Here is a 19,141-nt window from a genome sequence, read left to right on the forward strand (position 1 = left end):
AGCAGTTTTAAATAAGGATCAAGGAAGTAGTTTTTCAAAAGGTGATATTCAGAATGTTTGCAACATTACCCATCAAAATTCCAAAAATTCAGGATATCATCATGTGTGTAACTGATTGTGTAATATATTGCCAGTGCCAAACAAGTCTTTTGGTTTTTTTTCAGTGTAGTGTATCATATCTCACACTTAAATGGCACCTAGGTGAAAGATCAGGAAACTTGAAATTATTTATGTTACAACAAGACAAATCTGAACAAACAGCTAAGAATTTGAAATAACACTATTGATCATCTGGTCATTGTACAATTAACAATCAAATGAAATCTCATCTAGACAACTGGTTCTACAACATTTGTTTTATTTTGTTTGTTTTTTGTTTTTTGTTTTTTCATTCCATGAAGAAGTTTCAGTAAAGACTTAGAATGGCTGTAGGGCTGTTAAAATCCAATCTAGGATATCAACATTTGATGTTTAAATTGCAGACAATTCAACACATCAATACTATGGAATTGCACTGCAGCTCCAAACAATGACAGTGTATAAACATTGTAGGTGACAAATTTCTGTAAAACTTATTCATCTCCATTCCACTCTCATTGAAATGCATTTGTTATACCCAGAATTAATTCTCAAGTAATCATTTCTTCCTGTTACTCCAGAAATTACTTTGAAACATAACAGAAGGATTGTTTTACTTCTTCAAAATGAAATTGGAAGGCAAAACCCTCACTTGAACAGACATGGGAATGGTCAATTAAATTGATTTCAAGAGATGCCATGTTCCGTATTGAGGTGTGTTAACTTCATTTTACTGTTTCTTCACTGCTGTGAATGCCAGTGTTCCACTAGTTTGTCTGAGTTGTCAGGTTCTGTCTCAATATCGTAGTATACTATCTTACCAATGTATTCTCCATAAAACCTCTAACCAACTGATGTTACAATGTCATTGTTGATTCATAATTATCAGCACTCAAATGCTGAAAGGATGGAAGACTGTTATATTAGACAAAAAAAAAATACTTAATTGTTTTCTTTGTTGAATAAACAATAACTCCTCACCAATTCTAATTTTTCATTTATCATAGACCTATCAACTCATTTGATGGAATTAATAATCCACAGTAATATTCTAATAAGTTCTATATATAATAAGTTATAATAAATAAGTTATAAGATGTAATGCTCAATAAGGCAATAAATTAAGCTTTACATTTTTTCTGACCAAGTCATTGCTCCATTCATTACAACTTCAAAAAATTAATATCTGACTTTTTTAACAACAAATAATTTGCATGTAAATTTCATCCTTTTTCAATGAAAACTATAATTCGAATTACTTAAACAATTTTTTTGTTCATTTTTGTTTTGTTTTTTTTCTTTTCAGTGAAAAGTAATCTGTCATGTGTTATTTGATGTTTATTATCTAAGTCACCAGTAGACTAAGTATGTATGCTTTAGGGTAGTGATGATAAATCTAACACAATTAATTGTCCTACAATAATTAAGAACAAATGCACCAGTATTATTAGTTCTTCGGTGTACTTCTCACCTCCTACGAATGGTCCTAACATGTTTAAATGTATATTCTGTCTCTTTCACACCAGTCCATTGTCACCTCCTACATATATGTATCCCGAATATTTACAATCGTCAGCTGTACCTTCATCAGTAAAAAAAATGTGCTTTTCTGTATACCTGTTGATTGTTTACAGGTACAGGTGTTCAGTAAATAAAATGCACTTTTCTGTATACCTGTTGACTGTTTACAGGTATAGGTGTTCAGTAAACAAAATGCACTTTTCTGTATACCTGTTGATTGTATACAGGTACATGCGTTGGCGTTCCTTAATGTCAAAATGAATGATTACACATGTATCAAAATAACGGAAGAAACAAAATTACTGTATAAAATTTTTTCATCAAGATTGCTTCATATTATGATAAAATTAATAAATGACAAAGGGAACCTGCCAGAAGACGTATATTAATTACGTGTCTACAATAAAAGCAGACATTGGTAGGTGAGCATAAGAAGCTCCCCTAGAATACCTTGTTCAGGTCCTTCCAGTACAGGATATATCCCTTCGGATCCACCTTGAGGGTGACCGGTGTTCCAATCGCTGAGCTCTGAAAAATACAAATTTATGGTTCTTCAGTAACAATTCAATTACAGTAAAAGTCAAGATTTTACAATATTTTATTTTATAACCATACATCAAGACTCAAAAAAAAATATTTTAAACCAAAGATCACCACTCTTGTCAATGAATGCTGTACAAATTGTATGTTAAAGTGTATATCATTGGAGTGATAGATATCAAGTGGAATACAGTCTACCAGGCATGGTAGATATAAACTTTGGGAAAATAGATCTACAATCTACCCGGCATGGTAGATATAAACTTTGGGAAAATAGATCTACAATCTACCAGGCATGGTAGATATAAACTTTGGGAAAATAGATCTACAATCTACCCGGCATGGTAGATATAAACTTTGGGAAAATAGATCTACAATCTACCCGGCATGGTAGAATCTACCCGGCATGGTAGATATAAACTTTGGGAAAATAGATCTACAATCTACCCGGCATGGTAGATATAAACTTTGGGAAAATAGATCTACAGTCTACCCGGCATGGTAGATATAAACTTTGGGAAAATAGATCTACAATCTACCCGGCATGGTAGATATAAACTTTGGGAAAATAGATCTACAATCTACCCGGCATGGTAGATATAAACTTTGGGAAAATAGATCTACAATCTACCCGGCATGGTAGATATAAACTTAAGGAAAATAGATCTACAATCTACCCGGCATGGTAGATATAAACTTTGGGAAAATAGATCTACAATCTACCCGGCATGGTAGATATAAACTTTGGGAAAATAGATCTACAATCTACCAGGCATGGTAGATATAAACTTTGGGAAAATAGATCTACAATCTACCCGGCATGGTAGATATAAACTTTGGGAAAATAGATCTACAATCTACCCGGCATGGTAGATATAAACTTTGGGAAAATAGATCTACAATCTACCCGGCATGGTAGATATAAACTTTGGGAAAATAGATCTACAATCTACCCGGCCTGGTAGATATAAACTTTGGGAAAATAGATCTACAATCTACCCGGCATGGTAGATATAAACTTTGGGAAAATAGATCTACAATCTACCTGGAGTGGTACAGATTGTCTTTGGGATTATAGATCTACAATCTACCTGGAGTGATAGACATTGTCTTTGGGATTATAGATCTACAATCTACCTGGAGTGGTAGACATTGTCTTTGGGATTATAGATCTACAATCTACCTGGAGTGGTAGACATTGTCTTTGGGATTATAGATCTACAATCTACCTGGAGTGGTAGACATTGTCTTTGGGATTATAGATCTACAATCTACCTGGAGTGGTAGACATTGTCTTTGGGATTATAGATCTACAATCTACCTGGAGTGGTAGACATTGTCTTTGGGATTATAGATCTACAATCTACCTGGAGTGGTAGACATTGTCTTTGGGATTATAGATCTACAATCTACCTGGAGTGGTAAAGATTGTCTTTGGGATTATAGATCTACAATCTACCTGGAGTGGTAGACATTGTCTTTGGGATTATAGATCTACAATCTACCTGGAGTGATAGATATTGTCTTTGGGATTATAGATCTACAATCTACCTGGAGTGGTAGAGATTGTCTTTGAGATAATAGACCATCCATCTACCAATACAGAAGGAATATGCTGTATTGATCATGCTCTCTTGTACTTAATCTCACTAAGCAGATTCTTTTTCTAAATAGACTATACATGACATGGGAGACCATTCCTGGAGAATGGATTGTCTTCATTTAGATGTTAGTATAAAACTACTACTTGCCAAGTTTTTTTTAGATATAAAAAACAAAAAATAACATGATTTAAGTCTTTTCATAAGTACATCATTAGGTCAACTTCATCTAAAAAAAAAGCCAACCTTGCAAAAAAGATTTTATCGACTTGAAATGGTCCCTCTTGTTGATTTTCATGGAAATGTATTAGTACACTAGAACTGAGAACTGGAGTATCCAGTGAAAACTGTCAGCCAGGGTAGCCCAACAACTTTTTCATGTTCAATATGGAACAGAGCCCTAACAGACGTGATAAGGGCAAATACAATACCAGCTAATCAGAAGAAAAATTGGGTATGAGTAATTTTATTATCAAGACAATTGTGTTTGAACAAAATAGGCTTCACTGTTAATATCACATTAAATCTAAAACCAATGGATGAATACCAAACAGCAATATTTTGTCAATTCTAGGTGCAGCCAAAAACCTAAAGTCTTTCGTTTCAATTAAGGTTGCATAACCCAATTTTCATCGTAATCAAAATTTTCAAACTAGAAGTTTTCATTAATTATACTTTTTTTAATGAAGTAATACAATTAAATAGGCCTTGAATTTTTTGTATCTTTATACATGTATAGTGTAGTCTCTAATCTTGCAAAATGACTTCTACACAAGAGAATTTGAAGTAAGACTTTGAATTCCAAACGCAAAGTTTATTCTCAAGTCTCCATTGCAGACATATTCAAAGCCTGAGGTCCCTAAGACCCATAATTTACAACAGTATTCACTTTTTGCATGCTCCAATGAAATTCCTTTGTTTGTGACATTAAATGAGACTAAAATCAATAAGAATGTTGCCTGTTCCAGCCATATCCTCTGCTCCAAGTATATAACCCCACTGTGAGCCATTCAGAAATATAGCAATGTTTCCTGCTTATATAACCTAAAAGGACAGAAGATTGTTTGTTCATTGCAAATGTGCTTCTACAGCATCCTGCTGTAAACCATGGAAAAACCCATTCACATCAAGATCTGTGTTTTCCTTTGGGCTGTATTTATAATTCAAATAAAAACTTACTACTCTAAAATGCAACTATTGAAGCAGTACATATGTTCTGAATGCTGGCTGCGTTATGAATCCCCTAGGACTACGAGTTTAGGAAGGAGTCTTTCGTTAAGATGTGTATGCAGCTAGAGTAGTCAGCTCTCACCGTTACTGGAGCAGGACAAACCATAGTATGCAGCGGTTTAGTGCTATTTTACACAAACTAGCACACGAGTCTCATGCCAATTGTCACAACTTAAAACAACAAATGAAATCTAATGTTTCATACTAAAGTTCGCAGCTTGAAGTCATCATATACTAGTCAGACTAACAGTATTTTGACCTTGGCTTCAATTTTAGCAAGACACTATCAGGCCTATGAGAATCAATTTAATTGATGGTGTATGAGAATTTATGATGACTGAATGAAGAGGTATAAGAAATCAATTGAAATGAAAGCTCTTTTAGCTACAACAGCATCAGGCTTAAACAAATGCAAAGTCAAGGCATTATATAGTTGAACAGAGGGTATGGAACCATCGATCGCATATTTTGCATATAAAATACCACCAGTAGGAAAAGTTATTTGGGCAGAGGTCTGTGCCAACTGCAGTCTTCGATAAGACACACAACTGCAATTACCAAGTTATGCAATGGACATATACATTCAATGACACAGGAGTGTAACAGACAAAATAATTCCATAAGCTTGAGAGTGGAGTGATTACACATTAATATCACTTGTAAAAGTAATCAGAAATATTCAAATTCACAATGCAAATAGGCCTGGGCTTATACACATACATCCAATCCCAGAATAACTGTTAAAGAAACATCTGGTTGGTCATGGCAATGTGATTACACATACATAATAATGATCAAGGAAATATGTCTATACTTTTGTTTGATATAGGTAAGCAGTAGTGATGTGTTATTTAATGTGTGATCAGTAGATGTATGTTATTTAATGTGTGACCTTGAACAGATTGTGACCAATAGAGTTGTGTTGTTTGACGTGTGACCACTAGGTACTAGATATGTAACCAGCAGAGATATGTTGTTTAATGTGACTTGATGAGGTGTGTTGTTTGCTATGTGACCAGTAGAGGTGTCTTGCTTGATATGTGACCAGTAGATACTGATGTTTGTTTGACAGGTATGACCATGTGGTTGATGGGTGTGACCAACAGTGATGTAATGTTTGATTGGACATGAGCAGTAGACATGTGGCTGGACAGGTTTCATTAACAGACATATGTGGTTTGGACTGACCAGTAGAGATATTGCTTGGTGGGTGTGACCAGATGAGATGTTAGGTTTGGACTGACCAGTAGAGATGTTGCCTGTTGGGTGTGACCAGATGAGATGTTAGGTTTGGACTGACCAGTAGAGATGTTGCCTGTTGGGTGTGACCAGATGAGATGTGTGGTTTGGACTGACCAGTAGAGATATTGCTTGGTGGGTGTGACCAGATGAGATGTGTGGTTTGGACTGACCAGTAGAGATATTGCTTGGTGTGTGTGACCAGATGAGATGTGTGGTTTGGACTGACCAGTAGAGATGTTGCCTGGTGGGTGTGACCAGATGAGATGTGTGGTTTGGACTGACCAGTAGAGATGTTTCCTGGTGGGTGTGACCAGATGAGATGTGTGGTTTGGACTGACCAGTAAAGACGTTGCTTGGTGGGTGTGATCAGATGAGATGTGTGGTTTGGACTGACCAGTAGAGATGATGCCTGGAGTGTGTGATCAGATGAGATGTGTGGTTTGGACTGACCCGTAGAAATGTTGCTTGGTGGGTGTGACCAGATGAGACGTGTGGTTTGGACTGACAAGTAGAGATGTTGCTTGGTGGGTGTGGCCAGATGAAATGTTTGGTTTGAACTGACAAGTAGAAATGTTGCTTGGTGGGTGTGACCAGATGAGATGTGTGGTTTGGACTGAACAGTAAAGATGTTGCTTGGTGGGTGTGACCAGATGAAATGTGTGGTTTGGACTGACCAGTAGAGATGTTGCTTGGTGTGTGTGACCAGATGAGATGTGTGGTTTGGACTGAACAGTAAAGATGTTGCTTGGTGGGTGTGACCAGATGAGATGTGTGGTTTGGACTGACCAATAGTGATGTTGATGGTGTATGACCAGTAAGGCTTTTTCCCCCTGGTATCCCAAGGTCTTATCCATACACTACTGTCTGTATTCAGTGAGTGTAATGGGCCATACATCAGGACCAGTGCCAGTGACAGGTGGATAACTAGCTCTGGCTTATTGCTGATGCCAACACAGGCTACCCAGCCCTTGATGAGCTTCAGATACCACACAAAACATCTACAACATCAACGTTGATTCAGTGACCACCAGTCTGGTGGCTTATCTATACTAGCTGTCAGAACAACATCAACAAACATTTTTAAAAGCAATTAATGATTAATTTCTTTGACTTTACTTAGTTAACTCTAACTATTGAGCTACTGATTAACTACTGAAATGTCTCCAGTAACTTTAATATTTGGTCCCTAATACCAGTTACAGCATCCAGTTACAAGCGTTAGTGTCCGGTAACAAGTTACAGTTAAAGTAACTACTTATGATGTCCACTTACTAGTCATACGTCTAGCTACTGCTTTTAGTGTCCAGTTACTATTTATAGAGTCCAGATACTAGTTACAGTGTGGAGTTCCTAGTTATAGTGACCACCTACTTATTTTATAGTGTCCAGCTACTAGTTATAGTGTTTAGTTCCTAGTTACTGATCCAGTTACTTGTTATAGTGTCCAGCTACTATACCTCTATATCTTCTTGTAACTATGGATACAGTCCCAGGTAACTATAGATAATGTTTTCCATATTTCAATAGATCTACAACTCTATATCTTCTTGTAACTACGGATACAATCCCATGTAACTACAGATGCAATCCTGAGTTATCAGAGATATCAATCATTTTTAGCAATAGAAGTGCTCTGCTACTGTTAATACATTCCCTTACAACTTTCAATATTGTCTTGGGTAACTATGGATAAAGTCCTCTGTAAATAGATCCATTTGTGTTAAAGTACATTAATAGTCTATGTCTATCCTAACACAGTAACACAGATGTACACAGTGATGCTCTGTCTGGTAATTCTCTAGGTAATCAATTACCTCAGCTAGATACATAATCAAATCGATGAGCTCAAACTCTTTATCAACTAAAACACTGATGACATATAATTATAACAGTGCCCACAGAATTAGTGCTTAATACACTATATTTAGAAGTTACATGTTATGGATACTGTCCTTATACCTGGAAACACCAACAGAGCTGACCACTTGTACTGTTTATCCTCCTATAAGCCTCTCATCCTTTTTCTGTGAACTGCCTACACTCGCACTGCACTTGCAGTGTCAAATGATATTTTGATTTTCTTTTGTCAATACATTTCACCTTTGTATACTATAAAATTGGTCATTGCCCTACAATTTAACAAACCTGAGGGCACATATGCAACTCTTGGCTTGCTTGGATTTCATAGATTATAGGGGAATTGACAGTAAAGACTTTGAAAATAGATTCTGAGCAAACACAATCATAATCCATTCCAACCAAGGTCACAAATAACAAATTAAGGTGTTGTGGATCTTTGAAAATAGACATATATATATATCAGACTTTATCTTCATCACAGTGAAATGGTAATCATGTGGTCAAACAAACTTTATGGTAGCACCCCAACTCCATTACCTCCATAACTGAACGACAGAAAAATGTTTATTTCATCCATATTTGGTTTCTCATTGTAGACAGGTATATGTATGAGTCTGAACACCATGTCTACATGTCACTTATTGTGCTGTTATTTACAATTATAATTCATCTATTGAAAGCAGGTCTTAAATTTTCAAGATTTGGGCAAGAAATAATGATGTTTTTTGTCATATCAAACTGATAAAACACAAGAGCAACAGTACTATAAAACTCAACAGTTATGTCTTAGGATATCACACTGCTCCTATCACTGTCCTAGGAAATTATCAGACTAGCAAACACTCAGTCAATAAACACAGATATTCTTATCTCTATAATAAACACATAATCTCCCTTAAATAAATAAACCCTGAAACAAGTGTATACAAAATTATAATCCCTTTTCAATATTACTAGGTTATATTTATGGGTATATGCATATATACCATCGATTAAACTTACATTCTTTTTTTTCAAATCATTACACTTATATCCATATACAGACAGGGTATAAAACCTTTATATTGTAAAAAAAAAAAAAATATGTAATTATTGAATCAGACAGCATTTTGTTGAAATTTTTGTCACAAGTTTTGTGTCTGGTTAAAATATACCCAAACATCAGTATTGACAACCAGAATATCTCCAGGCTATCTAACAGGTGTCTCCAACTCCCCAATCAATGTCTACTAAACTTATCAGTAACACCCTCCCTTTGTTTACCTTTAGAAGGACCAAAGTATATCCTGGCGATCACGATCTTAACATAAAGTTACCTCCCTTACCTAGATCCTCAGGCAGTTACTAACCTTATAATTACTTTAAAATCAGCATTTATAATCTGAAGAATCATGAAAAACATTCCCAGGGCATACATGTACCTTAAGGTCATTCAAAGTTATAAATATCACCATTTACAAAATCACACCAAGTAAGTGTATCTTCAACTCAATTTGGGTAGGGTCATTTGATCAGATTTGGGGTAAAAATGATCAGTTGGGAAGGAAATTTTTAGGAGTAAACTACATACTTTGGGAATTTGGCAATATTAAGAAAAAAAATTTTAAGTATAAATGGGATCCATATCAGGCCACGCAGAGCCCCCAGAAGAAAACCGGATACTTGTGACACTTGAAATTTTTTGTGGGCAAACATCCAGTGATCAACTAAAAAAAAAAACATATCTGTAAAGTATATATCATGACCCCTATTGCAAAATACAACAGGTAAAAACACTGAATAAATATAATAAAATAATTCAACTAAAATAAAAAAAATAAAAAAGTCAAATGTAATGGTGAAGTGAGTGAGTTACCTCCCTTACAAATAATACCCAGTACCTTTGTTTTATGTGAATGTTTTCTTCTTCCTACATTATATGTGTCGCCATGTCAATTATCTTTGTATCAAATCATAAATTTTCAAGTTATTTCTATTCTTATTAAAAAATTTTCAGTGATCATTAACTATAATCTTTATTTAAAACCTTTCATAAGGACATGTATGTCAAATAGAATTAATCACTGTCCATAGATCCTTACACAGATAAATTATTTGTATTATGATCAAAATATCAAAATATGAATGATTGAAAATCTGTCAAAGTTACTCAATATCAATGTACCATATTTTTCCTACAATAAGCCCACAGGCCAAGATATAATCTCTGACTAACTGTTTGGTTATTGGCTTATTTCAGAGAAACGAAATAGAATACACTGGTAGGTTAACTACACAGCAACAGATATGTTTGTTACCAGGCATGGGCTTATTACTGAGAAATGGAATAGAATACACTGGTAGGTTAACTACACAGTAACAGATATGATTGTTACCAGACATGGGCTTATTACTGAGAAATGAAATAGAATACACTGGTAGGTTAACTACACAGTAACAGATATGTTTGTTACCAGGCATGGGCTTATTACTGAGAAATGGAATAGAACACACTGGTAGGTTAACTACACAGTAACAGATATGATTGTTACCAGACATGGGCTTATTACTGAGAAATGAAATAGAATACACTGGTAGGTTAACTACACAGTAACAGATATGATTGTTACCAGGCATGGGCTTATTACTGAGAAATGAAATAGAATACACTGGTAGGTTAACTACACAGTAACAGATATGAGTGGACTTGTTACCAGGCATGGGCTTATTACCGAGAAATGAAATAGAATACACTGGTAGTTTAACTACACAGTAACAGATATGTTTGTTACCAGGCATGGGCTTATTACTGAGAAATGGAATAGAATACACTGGTAGGTTAACTACACAGTAACAGATATGATTGTTACCAGACATGGGCTTATTACTGAGAAATGGAATAGAACACACTGGTAGGTTAACTACACAGTAACAGATATGATTGTTACCAGACATGGGCTTATTACTGAGAAATGAAATAGAATACACTGGTAGGTTAACTACACAGTAACAGATATGATTGTTACCAGGCATGGGCTTATTACTGAGAAATGAAATAGAACACACTGGTAGGTTAACTACACAGTAACAGATATGAGTGGACTTGTTACCAGGCATGGGCTTATTACCGAGAAATGAAATAGAATACACTGGTAGGTTAACTACACAGTAACAGATATAAATGGACTTGTTACCAAGCATGGGCTTATTACTGAGAAATGACATAGAATACACTGGTAGGTTAACTACACAGTAACAGATATGAGTGGACTTGTTACCAAGCATGGGCTTATTACTGAGAAATGGAATAGAATACACTGGTAGGTTAACTACACAGTAACAGATATGTTTGTTACCAGGCTTGGGCTTATTACCGAGAAATGAAATAGAATACACTTGTAGGTTAACTACACAGTAACAGATATGTTTGTTACCAGGCATGGGCTTATTACTGAGAAATGAAATAGAATACACTGGTAGATTAACTACACAGTAACAGATATGATTGTTACCAGGCATGGGCTTATTACTGAGAAATGGAATAGAATACACTGGTAGGTTAACTACACAGTAACAGATATGATTGTTACCAGACATGGGCTTATTACTGAGAAATGAAATAGAATACACTGGTAGGTTAACTACACAGTAACAGATATGAGTGGACTTGTTACCAAGCATGGGCTTATTACTGAGAAATGGAATAGAACACACTGGTAGTTTAACTACACAGCAACAGATATGAGTGGACTTGTTACCAAGCATGGGCTTATTACTGAGAAATGAAATAGAATACACTGGTAGATTAACTACACAGTAACAGATATGATTGTTACCAGGCATGGGCTTATTACTGAGAAATGGAATAGAATACACTGGTAGGTTAACTACACAGTAACAGATATGATTGTTACCAGGCATGGGCTTATTACTGAGAAATGGAATAGAACACACTGGTAGGTTAACTACACAGTAACAGATATGATTGTTACCAGACATGGGCTTATTACTGAGAAATGAAATAGAATACACTGGTAGGTTAACTACACAGTAACAGATATGTTTGTTACCAGGCATGGGCTTTTTGTAGTACAGAAATTGTAATCATTTGAGGTACCAAGTGTAAATATTACACCAGAGTCTCCACAGAAACATGAACAAACCACTGTCACTGCCGTGATCTTGTAATGTGATTAGGTGTGTTGTGGTATGCAGTTTTCACAGTAGTTTGTGCAGTATGACATGCACATCCACCCAATCCGCTGTAATAGCTTTGTAGCACCTTCATAAATCAGACTCGATCATGATACCCAGCAGTAGTGCAATCGCCTAAGAATCCAGCTAAACCCCTAAACCCTTGTCTGGAGCACTGCCCCGCCCTTGATCTGTATTGATGACAGGTGATTCTCTAACACGTACATCGGCTAATTAGCTTTGGTGTACAAACATGTCCAACAAGTCAGCTAGGTGTTGCCACAGACACCTAAGGAGATTGTCAGTATTCAGGTGTCACATATTCTTGGAACAGTAACAAACACACTATATACAAAAAGGATATCCAAGTCTACATATACATGTGATATGGTATTGTTCAATTATGATAAATTATATATAAATGTGAAGTATTTCACATAGAAAGTGATTGTTGACAGAAATTACCATAGTTTTTGTTCCTCTGTGCCCATTAACCCTAAATGAAGGTACAGTTACAAAAATATTTGGGAAAATACAAGACTTGTGCCTCTAATTTCCAAGCGCTCTATGACACATATACATTACTAGAGGTACTCTTTACTTTCAGCTTAAAATACAATGGGGAACACTGACATTATATTCTATTTCACTGGGAATGGGGCAAATACAGATTTCTGAGTTTAGTGGTGAATATAGATTATACAAAAGATATACCAGTGAATAACACCTAATTCTAATATAAACCAGATTGTCTGTAAATGACTGCATAAGAGTACCAATTTTCTAAAACAAACATGATATGTCACCATAACTTAAAATAAAAGATGCCTATTCTTTCGGAACACCTGGTCTTATTCTCCTTGTACTTTTTCAGGGAATCTTCGAGTAGATATTGTCCTTGTTTCAATTTTACACTTGTTTTGCTGGTTCTACAATTCTGTTGACATGTTTATATATTCTTTGTTCTCTAAAACTTGTCGCAAGATATTTTATTCCTCTTGTATTATCATTTTTTAACATCCTAACAGTGACCTTGAACCTTGAAATTTGCAAGATGTGAATATCTTTTAGGTTGTGAAATTTGATAGAAAAATGAGGGTAATGCAAAGAACACCCCCATGCATCTATCCGTTTTTTGACTGTGACCTTGATCTTTGACATCTGACCCTGAATTTCTAAAGAAACCGACTTCTCATAAGGGATACATGTTCCAAATTTGATTAAGGTATACTGTCTTAGTCTTAATGCGTTTACAAGGTAATCATATAGTACTTATGCAAGTACTGTGACCTCTACATTCAATCCTCAAAATCATTACTATATCCTCTCCACATTGCCCAGGGATAACTGAAACTGTAATCCAAATGATAACTAATACCCCCAACACCCACAGCCTTAGTTATCTCTCCATGGTGACCTTTTGCACAGAAACATCCTCTGAAACACAGCGGCATGTGCACGTTCCCCAACATTCCTGCAAAGTTTTGTTGAAATTGGTCCACAGGTTTAGAAGTTGACCGACGAGCAAAACCCGTCTATATTGACCAGTTGCCATGGCAATCAATATTTTGAGGGGAAAATGGTGCATGCACATCTACACATTGTCCTGAATATTACTGAAAAGTTTCATTGGAGTTGTCCAGACAAGATGTGTCTACAGACAGACAAACAGATGGATGGACTGATAGACAACCTGATTCCAGTTTACCCACCCTTTTGGTGGTATAAGAATGCACATGAGTGCTTACAAATTCCATGTGGACAGACATTATGGAAAAATAATAATAATAATAAAAACATGATACAGATGCTTATATCTTGTTTTATTCAGTTTTTAGATACAGTATTCTTTCCATGCTTTGATCACCAATGTAATCTTGTCATGTCAATATCCAAGTACAAGATTGCATACACAAAATTGTTGTAGGTAGACTTTTAAGATACATAAAAAAATACATGCCTAAGTTTAAATGAAGGTTTTAAACAGAAGTCGTATTATGTTCAGTATACAGTGATTTTTCTAGACAATTGTAAACTATAAACTCGGTATGCAGCGATCTTTTCTACACATTTGTAAACAACAAACTCAGGTATGCAGTGATCTTTTCTACAAAAAGATTTTTTTGATATATTATATACACTAAACTCAGAAAAAAAAATTTAAATTAAAAATTAAAAATTAAAAAGAAAAAAAAAGAAAGATATATGACACCCACAATGCATCGCGCGGAAAAGAAAGTTAAGCCGCCATATTGGCATCGCCTCGCAAAATTTACCACCATAAAACGTGAGTCTTCGTCACTGTATTTACAAATTTCGATGTCTGATTATCATTAATACACAACACAAAACCTTTTCTTGATGTACAAGTAACGAAGAAAATGTCGATAAGGTTGTTTCATTTAATGACTAGGATCAGCAACTTGTAGGGGCGATAATCCAATGATTACGGTAATGTCCGGCAGATGGAGTAGGAGTAAACTTTCGATTTATGAACCAATGAAAACGAAGTACTGATACTCAGGGCCGGGGGCGACAGCAACATGCTGAAGAGCATTGAAAATGCTCTTAGCATAAAAACGACATCATACAGCAGATTAGTCATTGTAGGACTCATCAGTGATGCTTGCTGCCTAAAGTCTGAAGCCTAGAAGGTGACTGAGGAAATTCCAAAGTGACCTAGATGGGGATGTGCACTAGCCTCATAATTCAATTAATTTCTTACTTACAAATACAAAAAGAAATTAAACTTATCCAGGCCTTTAATCTGTATAACCAGACAGTTGGCTCAACTCTACAGAAGACAATGTAAGCCGAGTCTGGATTGGGATTCAGACCTGAAAATTCTCATCTATCCATCAAACCTGATAATTACATAATTAAAGAAATCCTATAAAAATTGACTCTCATAAAAGTGATGAAGAAACATGAAATCATATTTTCAGAAAAATTTAATGATCAACCTTAACTCACTTACGTGTCACTTGGGACCATGATATCAAGACATTAAAGAATTTGTTGGCTGAAATGAAAGTCTTCCAAGTATGACTTGCATTTGTATTTTTCAAGAAATTCAATACCATTGACTTGTTGTAAACTTTAACAGGATAACTATCAAATTTTATGCCTATTGTCAGGAACCTGTGATTTCCAAAACAAAAATAGTAACCCAGGTAAAATTTATGTATAAAGCTGAAATTTTAGTTGTGGGAGGAAACCAGAGCACCGGAGAAGCTTAAACTGGTCAAGCAGGTTACCCCATACCTTTTCATATTCTCTGATGGAGGTAAAGTGTGCCATCTACTGTACTGCCCTGCCATCGCTAGAGGAATTAGACTACAGGGTTCTCATTAAAAGCCAATTTTGAACAAACAAAAAAGAATGCACTGAACATGCTAATTTTTAGGATGTAGGTTAATGTTGGAAATAGCATGATCATTCATCATAATCATACTTTATAATCAGCCATCTGTTTTTTAAACTTAAGTGTTGTTAAAATTTAATCAGAGCACCAAATTAACTTAAGTTTGTGAATAATATTATCCAGTAACCAGTATTATTATACTACAGTATAAACTACACTACAGTCACCAGATTAACCATTACTCCCCTTCTCCTCCCCTCCTTCCTTCACCTCACCACTACCTCCACCTCACCACTACCTCCACCTCACCACTACCTCCACCTTACCACTAGCACCTCGTCACCACTAACACCACCTCACCACTACCACCACTTCACCACTAACACCACCTCACCACTACCTCCACCTTACCACTAACACCACCTCACCACTAACACCACCTCACCACTACCTCCACCTCACCACTAACACCACCTCACCACCACCTTCACCTCACCACTACCTCCACCTTACCACTAACACCACCTCACCACTAACACCACCTCACCACTACCTCCACCTCACCACTAACACCACCTCACCACCACCTTCACCTCACCACTACCTCCACCTCACCACTAACACCACCTCAACACTACCACCACCTCACCACTACCACTACCTCACCACTACCTCCACCTTACCACTAACTCCACCTCACCACTACCTCCACCTCACCACTACCTCCACTACCACCACCTCACCACTACCTCCACCTCACCACTACCTCCACCTCACCACTACCACCACCTCATCACTACCATCACATCAACTTCTCACCCCTTAAAATAATGCACAAATCACAACTATAAAATGTGTATGTTAGTTGTTAACTATTATACCACTTAAGGTGCCAGTTTGTTTGTTTATATTAATGCTAAGATTGAGGCTGTGGCGATATACGATTACGAAATGCATTATACAAATGTGGATACTTTTCCTGTAGCCACTTAACCAGCAAGCAGTCTATCAGTGGGACTTCCTGTTATACTTGAGTCAATAAACACTGCTCTCTATGGCATGTCTATTGCTGACACTCTCCCTTTGGGCCTATGAGTTCTATGGGCCCAATTGGTCCAATCAGTCACTCGTATTCACAATTGGTAAATAATGCATTCAATGGCTGGCAGACGACTGTCACAAATTTAAAGCATTACTAGAAGAAATGTCTTCCATCCTGGACATGAAGCTATAAATTCTGTTAGAGAATGTTGGTCAACACAGCAGATATAGCATTAGATATCCGCATCTGAAGGGTTTGTTCTACAGGAATCAGCACTAGGTCAGCCATAGTCTGGTGATGTTGGAGACAATCAAGTAGTTGGTACAATATCCATTTACTGCCTAACTGCTGTTCCAACATGTTGAACAAACACTATAAATGTCATGATCGGTAGTCTATGGACAGATCTTCTGTATATTATAAGATGGGAGTCTATGGACAGATGTTCTGTATATTATAAGATGGGAGTCTATGGACAGATCTTCTGTATATTATAAGATGGGAGTCTTTGGACAGATGTTCTGTATATTATAAGATGGGAGTCTTTGGACAGATGTTCTGTATATTATAAGATGGGAGTCTTTGGACAGATGTTCTGTATATTATAAGATGGGAGTCTATGGACAGATGTTCTGTATATTATAAGATGGGAGTCTATGGACAGATAGTCTGTATGTTATAAGATGCATAATCTATGTGTAGCACAGTCGGGATTTAAAGTTTCCTTCAACAACAAACCGAACCAGACGATGTCATTCCATATTTATTTTATTCACAATACACGCATAGCTTTCGAAATCCCCCGTGTAAGACACAACAGACATCAAAGTAATGTTAGATGAGGAAAACATGTCTTTAGAGTTCAAGCCCAAAATCAGAAGTAACAAAGTAAAGAAAAGTTAGGCGAGAAAAGGAAGATAGAATTTAACAGCGCATGTCACAGGTCAAGCGGTCAGTCATTGTCCAGAACATGTACAATATGTAACCTACAACAGTATGCCTATTCCTGGCCTACTATATATAAACATTTCACAAAACAAAAGTACCCCATGATTACGCGAATGGACATGAAACTAATCAACCCTTGCAGAAATTAACACAAAAAAAAAAGACAAATATAAGAACTAGAACAATCACATGTATTACAAGGTGCCACATATGGATAGATGTTGTGTATATTGTAAAATGGATAGTCTATGAACAGATATGTTGTGTATATTGTAAGATGGAAAGTCTATGAACAGATATGTTGTGTATATTGTAAAATGGATAGTCTATGAACAGATATGTTGTGTATATGTTGTGTATATTGTAAAATGGATAGTCTATGAACAGATATGTTGTGTATATTGTAAGATGGAAAGTCTATGAACAGATATGTTGTGTATATTGTAAAATGGATAGTCTATGAACAGATATGTTGTGTATATTGTAAAATGGATAGTCTATGAACAGATATGTTGTGTATATTGTAAAATGGATAGTCTATGAACAGATATGTTGTGTATATTGTAAGATGGAAAGTCTATGAACAGATATGTTGTGTATATTGTAAGATGGAAAGTCTATGAACAGATATGTTGTGTATATTGTAAGATGGAAAGTCTATGAACAGATATGTTGTGTATATTGTAAGATGGAAAGTCTATGAACAGATATGTTGTGTATATTGTAAGATGGATAGTCTATGAACAGATATGTTGTGTATATTGTAAGATGGATAGTCTATGAACAGATATGTTGTGTATATTGTAAGATGGAAAGTCTATGAACAGATATGTTGTGTATATTGTAAGATGGAAGTCTATGAACAGATATGTTGTGTATATTGTAAGATGGATAGTCTATGAACAGATATGTTGTGTATATTGTAAAATGGATAGTCTATGAACAGATATGTTGTGTATATTGTAAGATGGAAAGTCTATGAACAGATATGTTGTGTATATTGTAAGATGGAAAGTCTATGAACAGATATGTTGTGTATATTGTAAGATGGAAAGTCTATGAACAGATATGTTGTGTATATTGTAAGATGGAAAGTCTATGAACAGATATGTTGTGTATATTGTAAGATGGAAAGTCTATGAACAGATATGTTGTGTATATTGTAAAATGGATAGTCTATGAACAGATATGTTGTGTATATTGTAAGATGGAAAGTCTATGAACAGATATGTTGTGTATATTGTAAGATGGATAGTCTGTGAACAGATATGTTGTGTATATTATGTGATGGGTAGTTAATACAGATGTTCTGTGTATAACAACATGGATATTCTACATTGCAGATTGCAATGTAGTTGTACTAAAATAATAGCTTGTGATTCAATAGCACAGACATTTTAAATCACCTGTTTACCTACCAATATTACCTAAGGGCACAGGTACAGTTAGACCAGGTAGAAAATAGGATTATATCAACTGTGTCCACACATGGGACAGGCAGGCAGGCTGGTCTGGACAGATGTATGGGATTTGATGTAACAG

The 19,141-nt window shown here is 35.7% G+C and overlaps 1 protein-coding gene across 1 annotated transcript in view; it reads right to left on the reverse strand.

The window, feature by feature from the left end:
* The window catches only part of LOC132557067 (1-phosphatidylinositol 4,5-bisphosphate phosphodiesterase beta-1-like), a 93,190-nt gene that overhangs the window by 59,718 nt on the left and 14,331 nt on the right, over positions 1–19,141 (reverse strand). The window contains exon 2 of the mRNA XM_060221550.1: positions 2,050–2,127. Within this exon, the coding sequence (XP_060077533.1) occupies positions 2,050–2,127 (78 nt within the window). The remainder of the gene's footprint in view (positions 1–2,049; positions 2,128–19,141) is intronic.

This window comes from Ylistrum balloti, unplaced genomic scaffold (assembly GCF_031769215.1).
Source record: "Ylistrum balloti isolate Yb309-2 unplaced genomic scaffold, AGI_CSIRO_Ybal_v1 Utg370620, whole genome shotgun sequence".
Taxonomy (NCBI): Eukaryota; Metazoa; Mollusca; class Bivalvia; order Pectinida; family Pectinidae; genus Ylistrum; species Ylistrum balloti.